The sequence below is a fragment of the Argopecten irradians genome, chromosome 6 (assembly GCF_041381155.1).
Source record: "Argopecten irradians isolate NY chromosome 6, Ai_NY, whole genome shotgun sequence".
NCBI classification, from domain to species: Eukaryota; Metazoa; Mollusca; class Bivalvia; order Pectinida; family Pectinidae; genus Argopecten; species Argopecten irradians.
Window position 1 is genome coordinate 7,119,494 of NC_091139.1, and position 14,633 is coordinate 7,134,126.

At 35.3% G+C, this 14,633-nt stretch overlaps 1 protein-coding gene across 1 annotated transcript; it reads left to right on the top strand.

The window, feature by feature from the left end:
- Positions 1-8,446: 8,446 nt before the first annotated feature.
- LOC138324846 (uncharacterized) lies at positions 8,447-14,547 on the top strand. The gene is made up of 4 exons (XM_069270027.1): positions 8,447-8,583; positions 9,402-9,646; positions 12,048-12,218; positions 12,600-14,547. Exons 2-4 carry the CDS (start codon positions 9,445-9,447, stop codon positions 12,854-12,856), a joined length of 630 nt encoding a protein of 209 aa, XP_069126128.1. The 5' UTR covers positions 8,447-8,583; positions 9,402-9,444; the 3' UTR covers positions 12,857-14,547.
- Positions 14,548-14,633: the final 86 nt, after the last annotated feature.

Consider the following 14,633-nt stretch of genomic DNA (forward strand, 5'->3'; position numbering starts at 1 on the left):
AAAAAGTGAATAAATATTTTGCAGCATATGGGTTTGTGTTGATGTAAATAATGTTATATTTGTTATGTGTAAAGATTTCCTTTTTATATGGTTCATCAACCTACGAGTTAGACGTATATTTGCAAAATCGTTTTATCTTCTCTAGTCAGTACTATAAGTTTGGTTTTAGAAGGTATCCATCAAATATAGAAAATTTAGTAAAAACAGTTCCATATTGATCTAAAGTTTATATTTGCATTTGCGCATCAATATGAGCACAAAAGAACCCAATACATAACTAAAATGTCTTGGCTTGAAATTCATGTAAAAATTACTAAATATGAAGACGATTTTTCTTGAAGAAAACTTTCTGTCAATTTTCTGATGAATTCAGGGTCAAATGAACCTAGAAAATATCCTTATGTGATGCCAGGTTAAAATGTTTACCTGAAATTTAGGTCAGTTTCTTGTGTTTGACCTCAAAATATTTTTATATGAAATTCAGGTCATTTCCATGAAAATTCTCTACCCTGGATAGACGTTTTACTCTCTTTAGGTAATTTCCGTTTTAGTTTCCGAGGACAAATAGTGTTTGGATAGTCTTTAAATAACAAATACCTTTTTGTAAAATGTAGCAATGACCTTGCAGCGTCTTCAATTCCACCTGAAGGTTAAACACGTATTACTGTATGTTGTTCCATTCCGTCTTTGCATAGTACAGTTAGCTCACTAGCGGGTAGGAATCGATTATTACGTCATTATTTTGTAAGCGCAATTCACGCCGTTTTCTCCGAAAAATATGACGTTACGATCGCAAACACATGACGTCACAATCAATACCTACCCGAAAGGGCAGATAAGTCTGTAATATGCAAATACGGAATAGTTATCACAGGGTTCTCATTTGCAATCCTGCATGGATTTGGGTACCTGGTACCGGCAATGAAACAGAGAACATTTATTTATTAAGCGTGCCTGATTTTACTTTTTTTATTTATTCAAGAATTTTATCATCATACTCTCAGCTTAAAAAAAACAAATTTAAAAAAATTCATGACTTAGTCAGAAATTCACCTTGTCTGAGTATCCTCAGATGTCTTCAGAGGACCGCGAATTAAACTACAACACACAAGTTATCTATAGTCCGTGTATCAGCATGAATATATTTGCAGTTCAGTAGTATTCCACTTGGACCAGACAAAACATTTGTTTATATACAAAATGTATCTTCTTGAAACATTGAATTCAAAGATTTATCAGATCATCAGTATAGCCAAAATGCCTTCGTTATCATTCTGTTAAGCTGTTTTATCTCCCAAAAATCTTAATGCTTATGAATTAGGAATGTCCTTTCCTTTATTTCAATGTCATCAGTTGCTATGTGACTTTATAAATGAAAGAATCCCAATACCATACGTCATCACCAATAATATCGATTTAGTTTTGATAATAACATAAAAACAAAACTGAATTGAAATAATTCCATATAATCGCCGATATGTCCTTGTTAACGCAAACAAAAAAAAACATATCTAATATGAAAAAAAACTTAATTACTTATAAATATATCCTCTAATTTCCTGATGTTTGATAGGTAAAGTTATTATTATTATTTGCAGTTTAGACACTCCATTTAGTCCAAATACGTTCTTACTCTAAAAATCACACACTAACTTGTTTCTTCGGAAATATATTTATATAATATAGAGGCGCTTTTGAAAGTTGATAACAAATTAACGAAAAATATACAAGTGTTATCACAAAAGGTTTTGTTGTTATAACAGAGGAAAATTAATGATATTGGCAACATAATACCGACCATGTCCAAAATGTAGTTTAACCATTACATTAGCTATTTTCAAACCCGACGTTGACGTAAGTGAAGTCTATAGTCTACCCACAACACAAGTGTCCCTCTATATATCGCATAACGCTGTGGTTAAAATCCTCTTGACAAATCCCTATGCGTGTAGAGCGATTGTGCAGGCTTCGGAGAACTGAACTTGTGTGATCTCGCCATGATCCTCATCAAATTCGGATGACATTATACATTAAAAACATTCTGACTATCCGGCAAAGTCAATTTACTCTGTAAATCTTGTTACTTTTGCATTTATTCCAATATTGGTCGAGATCGGTTCTGGATTAGACATCTTATCCTACCCTTTGTATGAAATACCACATTGTGTATCACTCTAATACGCACGAAATGTGATTTTCGGAACAAGACGTAATAAGGCCCGCGCGTGCTTGTATTTCCATTTCTGTCAATGAAAAATGATTTTGTGATGAAGTACTTTAGATACTACATTTCTGCCCAATATCTGCCTATCCCACACGATGAAGCAGCGTTCACTTTAGAAACTATATTTCTTCCCAACATCTGGCAATCCCACGTTGATATTGTTGTAGTGTATAACAAGCTTATTCTGATAGAAATGTTTATAGAAAAGATTTAGTACTCACTCGGAAAACTAAGGTAACATTCAAATGTGTGCTAGAAAAGCTAGCAGGTGCCCGAAAAGCTATAAAAAGGGTACTAAATAAAACATTTATAAAATACATTTATATATATCATAGCAAACAATAATCATGATAAAAGTAATCGGAAATATGTTGTCATGATAGAGACAGGACTGTACCTACAATACCTACAAAGACAAAACATATTTATTAAGCGATATCAATGATGAAAACACTTCAATTTCAATTTCAACAAATTTTATTGACATATTATTTACAGTCAAAAGGATTAGACAGCAGGCAATGCCTATCTAAGTCTTCTCCATAAAAACACTTACTTGGTATTCATGACAGGAAATCGGAAATTCACGAGCATATGAAGATATGTATTCAGAAAGTTATCAATTAAATTCATAACAATATGTCCGAAAGCTACGATGAAAACAAAGACAATTAGTTGATTGGTTATTTATGTTTTAAATCCTTTTAACAGCTAATCTAAGGACGACCACATATGCGCGATCATCCTCGATACTCCAGGGGTTCCGATTACTTACGATCTCTATACTCCTAGACTATTTCATAGTAAAATTGGAGGCAGCTCAGCGGAAATCAGCTGAACCAATCAAAGGCCTACAAAGATTTCCTTTGAAGACAACAGAGAGATCGACGTCAAACATAAAAGCCACACAGCCAACCGCAGTGTACCGTTATACGGCTCTTTTGATGTACATCAAACGACTTGATTACCTGTTCTATTCTGTTGCCCCCAATTTCACTATTGGTTGTAGAGATTGTAAGTGATCGGAACCCCTGGAGTATCGAGGATGACATGCGATGTGTTGCATGCGTGTGGTATTATCTCTGTGTGACTCTTTGTTAAAGTGGAAACTGTTTCATATTTTATTGTGCTATATCACTGAAGCCAGCCGTCAAAGACCCTACCCGGTCACATTATTCCAGATTTGCATATTACAGAGTTATCTGCACTTGCGGGTAGGTATTGATTGTGACGTCATGTTTTTGCGAGCGTAACGTCATAATTTTCGGAGAAAATGACGTGAATTGCGCTCACAAAATTATGACGTAACAATCGATACCTACCTGCAAGGGAGCTAACTCTGTAATATGCAAAGACGGAATACTGAAAACGGACAAACTAGTCGTCACACTCCACAAACTAAAGACTGTGTCACTGTGTGGGGGCGTCAGACGCAATTCTCCTAAATAGCAACATGATATTCAGATGCCTTATAAGCTCAAATTATAGCAAAAATGGTTATTATACATGTATATGTAAAAGGTTCAAAGGAGAAAAAAACACAAATACAATACATTGTAAATTAATAATGAAAGTTCTGAGATTTCCCTATTGATAAATAAGTATTTACTTGAGAAGTATATCTTGAAACATTAACGTGAATATTTTCAAAACAAGTTTCATTTTTATTTGATTGATATTAACTGCTTTTATAAATTAAAATTTCGGTCACCTTTATTCAGCTACTAATTGATTTCTTAATTTCCACACTAACACACACTATGTAATAAATCCGAAAAGTTAAAAAATACGAATTTGTTACATATTGAAAGATCTAAATCATTGTTTCTTTGCCTTAACTGGCAGTAAATTGTAACATTTATTTCCCGGTTGCGTCTTAAGCTTTAACATCTCGATAAGATACACGTTAATCTGTCCATCTTGTGTACCCTCATTACGCGAGTTCCGTTCCTCCGATAATGACCCTTCTCTTTGACGTTCGCCGGTATTAGAAGATCCTATATTCCTCCAATTACGCGGACAAAACAAATAGACGACTTTCGAGCGCGAACGACACACCGTATTAAAAGATGCTTCAGAACAAAGCATAAAACGACCTTCATTTTCTTAGGCAAACAACCCCGCAGGAAATATGTCGCAACAACACAAGTTTGAATGGTAACATGTTGACAGGCCAACGACCTTGACTTAAAGTACCGCCTAGAGAGTTGCCGACATTTGGATCAAATGAACATCATAGCAAGAGTTAGTGTTAAAATCTGAAAGGTTAATTTTGAAGAATGTTTGACCTTTTATTTTCACATTGTATCCCCTTTGTGAAGCAAAAACATGAATGGATATTTGATAATACAGCAAAACAAGAATTACTGATGAAATATATTATGACATTTTTATAAAATTATAAAATTCATTCAAATGTAAAAAATATGAATGATGATGTCCTGTTTTAAGATCATATCTTCTCTCTGTTGACATTCTGAAGAGCCGGAGACTTGTTAAGACATTTTTATAAATACTTTATACCAATGGAGATAAATAGTCGTTCATACCTCAAATGAACGTATCATCATGAGCACATACACAATAATCCCAGAACTGAGACGAACTATGAATACTGCTGACGTTTTATTTAACCTTTGAATTGATCTTCTTATAATAGAGAGCTATAGAGGACGGTTTGAGACGAACCACACGGTTCGCTTTCAATCTCATATTTTATTTTGATAATATAACAAGGAGGCAATGCGTCCGTCTCGTCCTTGGATGACCTTGGAAAAAGAAGTCATGGGCCAGGAAGCGGGGGGGGGGGGGGGGGCGGGGGGGCAAACATGTCTTTTGCCCCCCCCCCCAATTTCGCCGAGTGAAATATTCTAAAAATTCACATTTGAAAGCAAAAAGGGTCCTTCTGCACATTTTTGTACTCTTCATTTTAGAAAATTTTCCGCTGCACGGAGCGTTTCCTAAAACGTTCAAGCACGTAATATTCAAATCTTTAGTAATGAAAATTCAATACACACGAACTAGACTTAAAATGTCCATCAAGGTATTATACATTTCAAAAAATGCTTCTTAAAGATAAATTTGTTTATATGTCAAACAATTCATTATTATTTTGAGTTACACAACAATGTGCCGATGGTGTGAATCCGGTATGTTCAGATCGAGCTGGGTTGCATAATGGTATGACAACACTCACAATTATCATTTCTAAATGCAGGTAACTTTAAATCGAAAAATTACCGTGTTAAGAACGCTTTAAAATCATCAAAATATATTGTAAATCTCATCACAACCATTTCAAATCATAATAATTTTCCCAGGGGACAACCCAGGACCCCCAAAACAACAAAAATCTCACGCCTTAGTGCTCGAACTTTCATCAAAATACATCGTAAAACTCATCTTGGCCGTTCTAAATCGTACAATTTTTTCAAGGGGGAGACCCCCGGACCCCCCCCAAACACCAAAATCTCGCGCATTCGGCGTTCGCGATATCATTAAAATACATTGCAAAGCTCATCGTTATATTTTTCTTAGAGAAACCCCGGACCCACCAAACTCGCACGCTGATTTGCGTATTCATTAATTTTCTGTTGTCGACACCACTCTCTATAGATGTGTACAAGGATTATATGTAATAATATAAGGAAAAAATATCAATTATCTCCTGTGATTGCGGGGCGCGCGAGGGAAGGTGTTACGAAATATTGAGGACCTTTGCCCCTCATTACTGTTCATCTTCCTACGCCACTGAGAGTCTTTTCGATTTGATTGATAGTTTTAACACATCTATACCTAGAGAATCCTGGAAACTTCAGTAATTAAGTACATTAAAGTTATAATCAACCTGCACAGTCGCATAGTAAAACTTAAGACAGTTCAAAAGAAAAAAAGATCAATCACAGGCCAACAGATCGTGCATTTGAAAATTTCAGATTACGACGCCCAAAGCCACGAAGTGAACATTCATTCTTTGCATGTACATCATAGGACCAAATTAACTGATCTTCTGTTGTCGAAGACAAAGCCTTCTCGTTTGGCTATGTCCAGTGGTGATTATTATGCCAGTAATACTCATTCCTGGAATATCGAGATTACAACAGGAGAGGATAGCTAACTACACTAGTACACAATCATTGATCTGACGATAACACTATCCTTTCTTAGAAACTTTATTAAGCATTCTAAACGACGAACTTAAATTATAAGTAAAATAGAACATTTAACTGCGAACTGCGAAATTCACTCACCGTGAAAAAGTTAGTGACACGAAAACGTGAACTCCATTCGCCGTGAAAAGTTAGTGAGGCGAAAAATCACGAAATTAAACCTTCCTGAAAATAAGTTGACTTACAGCATCTCTTGAATTATTTTACAGTACGAAGATTTTATCTACAGGTTTAGGTTTGCGGATGAATACCATTACCGATTACTCTTCTGTTAATGTTCGAAACATCTTTGTAGACAATAGTTTCCGTGTTTGATATAAGTATAGTCATCTCCTCTGCTCTACCTTCAGACAACAAATGTCTGTTAGTCTACATTATCCACTTAAACATTATTAAATCTGGCCATACGTTATATACCAAAGTTACCATAATCAGTATCACGGATTCATTATCAGTTGTCTGTTGAAAGTAACTTCCGATCCACTCATCTATATCAGCTCTAATAACCCTGCTTAATCACACTGCTCGTAAAAGGGTTTTTTTAAAATAGGTTTGTGTCTAGAGATGTATCTAATCATATTTTTACTAAGGTTCTGAAACAATGCATGACAAGGGAGGCAACTCCCGTTGCGTGTTTTGAAATTATACTAGTACATATTTAGTAAGAATTTTCTATTGTTTAATCAAAATCGAATAACGTGGAGAGTGCTTAGTAAAACATAGCCTATTTTTCTTCAATCCTTATTTAATAAAAATGTTTTAAGATGAAGAATAATAAATGAGAAGCAAAACAAAACAAATAGCAACGTGTTCAATGATCTGCAGTTCATTTTGGAACTTGATGCGCAAAATATCATTTTGATTGTATTTGGTCACATTAAAATAGAACATGGTCTTAAATGGTCTTATTGGTCTTTTTTATGTTTTTTTTATTTTTTGCTTTTTTTTTTTTTTTGAGACTCTAACTATTTTGATGGTGACGGATCGTTAGTCAAAATCTGTCCCTAGATAATATAAGCCACTAACTTCAAGCGACCCGTCCAAGTATCGACGATAAAAAGATATTTAACAATTAATAAATGCAAATCAAATATCAAATTTAATAGAGATAACAGATATTTTCCATTAGTCTTTCCATACAATTTCGGGAGATATTTAACGAAATGTCGCTTCTCTTTAATATAAAATGAACAAGAACCTTTTTACTATTTGAAATATGGACTGCACCAGAATGTTGCTTCAATTTGAACCTAATGTCGGCGATCCAACGAAACGAAAAAACACAAAAGCTTTAATCCATATAGATGACAAATATCAACAGTATTTTTTCTATTTTCCACCACTCGAACTATGCAATCAATCACCCTTTTAACGAAATGAGAAGAAACTGAAAGCTATATTGACGACCAGATGATTAATTTCCCTAATGTCAGACCGGTTTTCCGACCGACTTCACTAACAAGCATTTCATAGATGTCATAGATGTTATAGATAATAAGTACTGTATACCACAAAAATCTCCCCGTATCAGGGTATTAATTTGTCATGTTGGGTTTATCATTGTATTCTTTTCCGAGCATGGGATAAAGTACTTGCTTTATGAGACCTTTCATCTAGAGTTCCAAAATGAACAATATCAACACAATTTAACCTATGTGTATGGTACAGATCACCTTCTATAAGGCCAATTTCCTCTGTCCCTTGGATGTTCTGTATATCAAGTTTCTTTTATTATGAAATTGTATTGTGATTATCACATATATAACACATTTGTACTATGCCTTACCTAATACTTCATTTTTTTCTGTGTAGTTGATGAAAATTACTTCAATTTTCAAGTGACAAATTCGCTTAGGTTTTGCAATTGCTAGCCCTGCTCATCATCAGTGTACGCTGAGTGCAATACCAGCAGAAGAGTACTTAAAACAAGTACATTTCAGTAATTGATGCGGGATTTGTTTTTCTCATTGCTTTATCTGGTGGATAACTCCATAGAAAGATACGAATGGCCTAGAGGCGTTGGCATAGCAACAAAAATCGATAAGTATGCTTCCCGAAATCGTTCGTGACGATTGTTGGTTTGTGCGTCGAACCGCTGGCAGGAAATCATGTGCATGTTTTCGGGTATCACGATGGTCATTCTCTTAATTTTGTGGACATCTCGGAACTCCAATTAGTGCCGCCATCGAGGTATGTATGAGAGCTTTGACCGGTCGCCATATTTCCTCCTATCCTTAGAGCATTGCTTTTTGCATTGCATCGCAATATATACGCTTGCGACATATCAACACAACATACACTGTTATGCTTTTTCCTCGTTGGCGTTTTAAGGCAATTTTAACTATTGATGATGCAAATACATGATTTCCAATTCTAGATTTCTATAAAGCTAGATCGGTAGCATGTGTGTATTGTGTCCGCGATCACACGTGTTTATGGCCATGCTATTTTACGCCTAACAAATAATCAATACGGTTGTCGGAACCAGGGCCATCCCTCCAGTAGGTTCATTAGGTCAGTAGCAGCGACAATCACGCTGGCGAGACGGTATCATAATATACAGAGTCCGTGTGATTCTGGTTATTAAGTAATGGCGGCAATTGTCATATTTACTCAAAAAGCTTTTAGAGCGTTGTGTTACAACAATGCAGACGAACCGATAGATATATTCTGTTTCCACACAAGCTTAAATCCATGTATTGCATATATATATAATATTATACCTTGTGTTTAATTTCTCGTCCCTGATTTTTATCATCATTATAGCATGCTTATTATATCAGGATGATAATTTGTAGACAGTACTTGTTCACAGAAAGAAATAAAATGATAAATATGCATTATCAATAGTGTAGAATACACACAAAAAAACGTTGATGATTTAATCTTATAAATATACTAGCATTTATTGTCTGAACTGTATGTTTATGGGAGTATTACAATGTACCCATATTCCGTGTCCATATATATTGCAGCTGAATTAGACGTATAACTCTTTCTCTGTTCAGAGTCTGATGATGAAAGAAGCATTCTACAGTCACAATCTCTATTATGGATACGACGTTTTTGACCCGGAAGTTAGTCACGGCCGCCGCCCTATTTCTGTGTGGGTTTCTTTGCTTCATAATTGCGTTCGCCACGCCCTCATGGTTACATGTTAGCGAGGGCATACATGGAGGCCTGTGGTCCAAATGTCTCATGGTTAAGGAGCCAGCATACTGGACATGTGAATCATGGGCACAGCCAACAAATGGTTTGTATGATTTTGTAAAGGAAAATGATCAATTTTGGTTCAGGGAAATTTGAGAAAATGCACATGACAATGAATAGCATAGGAAATTGAAAAGTATTTGTTTTCTTTTCTTTATAATGTCAAAATGTCAATAAAAGTGATTAGTGCGTGTTGATGTATGCATTTGCAGTGGTTTTCATGTTTCATGTCAAGTGATGCAGACTGTTGCTCAGGTAAAAGACGCTAACTTTCTGAATCATCTGGTCTTAAACTTACACCATGCATCGTTCTTATCATTTAAACATTTGTTGCGAGGTGTACAGTTTGCACTAAAAGTGCTCATTTGGGTTTATATTCTTTAAAAAAAATGAAACTGATCATCATTCAAATAAAGTGAAAAGTCGGCTTATAATCGTTGAAATATGAAAAATGATATCAGTTTACATTGGACTTTTAAAAAAGTTGAGGGGGAAAAGTTGAGGGAATAATAGGAGCAGGTGTTTGATAAAAGTAATATGTTAACCAAAATACCTATCCAAATTCTAGTCTCCCGGAATAATCTACATTGTGGAGGGATGCTTGCAGGACAAATGAACATGTCTTATGGATCTATACATATCAATTAATTTAATAAATTTCCTCATTAGAGTATTGAAACGGTGCACATATGTAACTAACAAAAATTCGAGAAGCAATATGTCTACTGCTATTTTTGTATTTGTATATTATCTGTTATTAGTTATATAAGTTATCTGCCCTTGTGGGTAGATATTGATTGTAACGTCATGTGTTTGCGAGCGTAAAGTTATAATTTTCGGAGAAAATGACGTAAATTGCGCTCATAATGATACAACAATTTTGATACCTATCCGCAAGGGTGCTAACTCTGTAATATACAAAGACGGAGCAATATATGTCGTAGACATTTATTGCTGTCCGTGCAATTTGTTGTCTTTGCATTCCTGTGACACATTACCTGTGCATCACACTTACCTAAAACTGCCTTATCGGTAACTCATTTAAGGAAGGTCAATAGTTGGAGAATGAAGCAGCTTTCCCATAGACTTATGGACGCGTCTCAAGGAGGGGGACCATTTTACATCTGTGAATCGTTACGTCAAGGTTAATGATGACAGTAATGTGGTGGTAGGATGGTAGGAACTGGACAAATATCCTCATAAGAACACGTGGTAGCACCAAACATTACCTTGGTATAATGTTTACTGTGACAAGGAGAGTGACTATTTATAGCTTACATAAAGCGATCCATTATAGTAATGGTCACCTTGTCTCAGTAAACATTATAACAATGTGGTTCTGGTGCTATCACACGTTCTCATAAGGATAGTTGTCCTGCTCCAGCCACTCTATCTGATTAACGTTACTAATACATCTGACCTTTTTGTGGTCATTTGATAGATTCATGTCATCGAATGCATTGTATTTTTATGAGTGTGAGATTGTTTGTTCACAATACAATCTAAGTTAAGTTACACCGATTACGACTTTTGTGGGCGTATTTGGATTTTGTGTAATATAAGGTTCATAGTTATGAGCTTAAATATTGGGGGATACCTAATGCCCAGGAATAATCAATGGATGGAAAAGTTTTATATGTAGGCAACATGAATGTAAGTTTATATCCATTTCAGCATTGAAACTTTTAGTTCTCAATGAACAAATTTATGTGTTAATCTTTATAGTATTTATTTTTGTTTCTTCTTTTCTTCTTTTTTCTCCTTTTTTTACATGATACAACCAACTTAATCATAAAGCCTGTAAATATTTCATGACATCGGTTGGTTCCCGTGCAGTGGCTTATAGTATCGATTTCAGACGGTGTATAAAATATTGATGTTTTATGTCAAACCATTCTCGAAATGCTGTCTGATGCTACTATGTAAAGAGCTGTCGACAATGTACAGAAATAATACCATGCACATCTTTCTCATAGCATTGCTCTCATTCACACATTGGAAACTGTATTTGATAACCATTTACCTCATGAAACCTCAATCTCAAACATTCTCATTTAAATCAAATTATTTGCAAATCTCACTATCCGAAAACAACAAAATATTATTCATGTATAATATCTATGTAATTCAAATTAGACTTGTAATTTCGCTACATTACGATACTCTACGTACGCAACGTGGAGCATCATAGTGGAGCGGAATTACAAGTCTAATTATAGTTAGATTGGAATAACGTTATTACGAGAATTAGAGTTTATTATGGAAACTGTATACTGCAAGCCGATTTTTTTTCATTTATACATAAGTTTAAGTTCCTTTTATCTAAAATTTCCAGTTTTCGGTTCTCTCTTCTATTTTTAATTGTTGTGAAAAAAACAACAGATCAAGATTTTTGATCTATTGAAATGGCGACATATTAAGTTATATACTGTGTTACGTTGCAGGCTTTATCACAGCTTCCCAGGCGTTCGCCGTCATGGCATTGTTGTTGTACGTTTTCCTGTTTATCGCCATGATTGTAACTGTGGTATCCATGGTACAGGATATTCCCTACCGGAAGTACATAGACCGGAAGTGTGTTCTCATGATACTAGCTGTCAGTACCTTCTCAGCAGGTAAAACGGTTTGTCTTTTTATCATTATTGTTTAAAGCCCTTGCATCGTTTGACCCAACCAATAATAGCATAATATATATTGGCTTCAATGATGGAAATTATTTTTTTTCTGTTCTTGGTATTTTCGTAGTCAGCTCGAAGACGTGTACACGATGGTTATGTGGCGTTGTCAATTAAAACATGCTAGACTCTTCCGAAGCATCTGGTCTCCTTGCAAGTTTTCAAGATTACTCGCACAAATATCTTAAAGTTCTATGTTATGACTGGTTCTAAGTTAATTGCATATTTTGCTTCATTTTTATGTCATTGTGTTTTACAATCGGGTAAAAGGTTTTAAAGCTGTTTTGTCGTACACCATTATATCAACCGTTTTTGTTACAGCCAGCCTCGCCATTATGTCTGGGACTGTGATGGGCATTAAGGGGAAAGACTATGTGTATGATCTACAGCGAAACGAGTACATCGTCTTCTCTTACAATCAGAGGAGGATCGATATTACCGGCCCACTCAACCTCGGCTGGTCCTTCGTCGTCAATGTCCTCGCCGCCATCTTTACATATGCTTCTTTTGCCTTTCTTGCTGCTGAGTACAAGCTTCTACCTGAAGAAGATGAACAAGAATGTCAGGAAAACGTTTGATGCGGGTCGAAATAATCTTTGTTATATGACGACTATTGATGAGCAGAATAATTAATTCACGAACGTGCCATTTGGATAACACAAAATCGGAATGGATGGAATGATATTACATATTGTCATGCGAGATTCCATTGCAGGGAAACATGTGGCGTCCCAGTTATACATACTGTAGATATCCCACGTGGAGCCGGGTCATTGTGTGAAAGTGAAATGCTCTGGTTATTAAAGATGTCGTCTGCTCTGTATAATCTCTACTGGTGGATTTGACTTTACAGTACATGCTCATGTGGTGGTCAGTGTATCAGTATTTTGTATACCATTTGTACGCCTTAATTAAACTGGTCACCAGTTATTGATATTTTCTCAACAGATTTCTACTACTAGATTATCTCCCCTAGTTTGAAACATATCTAAGAGACGAAAGTTACCAAACTAATTTCAGTGAGGTTTTTAATATTCTAGAGACTGGTGGCCAGTCTAAAGCTTCATACCAGTAAGTCTTGATCTACATATCTAAATATATCAAGGGGTCTAACGTACTTAGTCTGAGAAGTGTGGATATTACGGTGAGAAGCCCAATATGGCGGCCGATGCTCGCCTTGGTAGCGATCCATGAGTAAGAAAACCTCAATATTTATTAATGTATTTTTATTTGTTCTAATAAATAGGATAATTTAAACGTTATAAGCAATATTTGACGATGTTATGAGGCAGCAACACGTCGATACACGAGATATTTCCCTATCGTTTTAGCGACTAAGTGTATGTGTACCAATTAAGACAATGAAGTCGACATCATGACACCTAACGTTTAATATTCCATTGTATTTGTGTAATGAAATGTCTATACATCGACAGAATATAACGCACCAATGCAGGTGGAAGGTCAAATATACCGCCAAAGTATGGGTGAGTAGAGTCAGCGGTCGTCTACAATACAACGGTTCCATAATGAAGAAAGTGTGTTACCATGGATATCAAAAATAATCATCTCGTCAGCAGATTGCGATACGTGTAGTTGTTTAATTTTGCTATTTGATTTTTTATAACTTATACGCGGGCGTTTATTTTCGCTTATAGTGTCATTAACGTGACAGGTTGTAATATTTAATATGTAAATCCTTTGTTTTTGAAGTTTTTGCGAGGTATTAAATTTCACGAATTTGGGTGAATCTGCAAATTTAGCGAAATTAAAACACTCCCGCTTATTAACTACTTTATTATTCACAGGAACATATAATTATACTTTTATCATTTATCAAGAATTATTTTACTTACGGATATCTACGTAGTGAGCACCGACCGCCATCTTTGGTTCCTCTAAAATATACACTTCCCACACTAAACTCGTTGGAGTCTCTGATCTATGATCATATCACTTTTTGGGAACGCGTTTGTAATCTATACCCTTAGTGCGGTTGTAAAGCTATGGACATATCTGGAGCTTGTTACACCAAATACATTTTATTGACTGTTCTGCTAATGAAATACATTTGTATGCCCAAGAGGTACGTAATTGCATAAATCAACATCAGGAAAGATACGCAACTGCTAACGGAGATCAATTGTAACCGTCATCTACAGAATTCTTGATTTATTTCTATTGCTGCAACGGACCTTCAATTTGACTAAACGCATTCCGTGCTTTTTCTGCAGCCACGTTTAATATATTGGAAAATAAAATGTTCTAAAAGGAAACTAGCTTTATTTTCTTTGTATTTCAAAATAGAGTTCTAACACAAGTGGAGACTTTGTTAAATATCGTGTAATGTTGACG

Bases quoted from the DNA above. Each gene is read 5' to 3' on its own strand.
- LOC138324846 (XM_069270027.1), top strand. From the start codon at position 9,445: ATGGATACGACGTTTTTGACCCGGAAGTTAGTCACGGCCGCCGCCCTA. The intron at 9,647-12,047 runs GTTTGTATGATT...GTTACGTTGCAG, and splicing joins ATGGGCACAGCCAACAAATG to GCTTTATCACAGCTTCCCAG. The intron at 12,219-12,599 runs GTAAAACGGTTT...TTTTTGTTACAG, and splicing joins TGTCAGTACCTTCTCAGCAG to CCAGCCTCGCCATTATGTCT.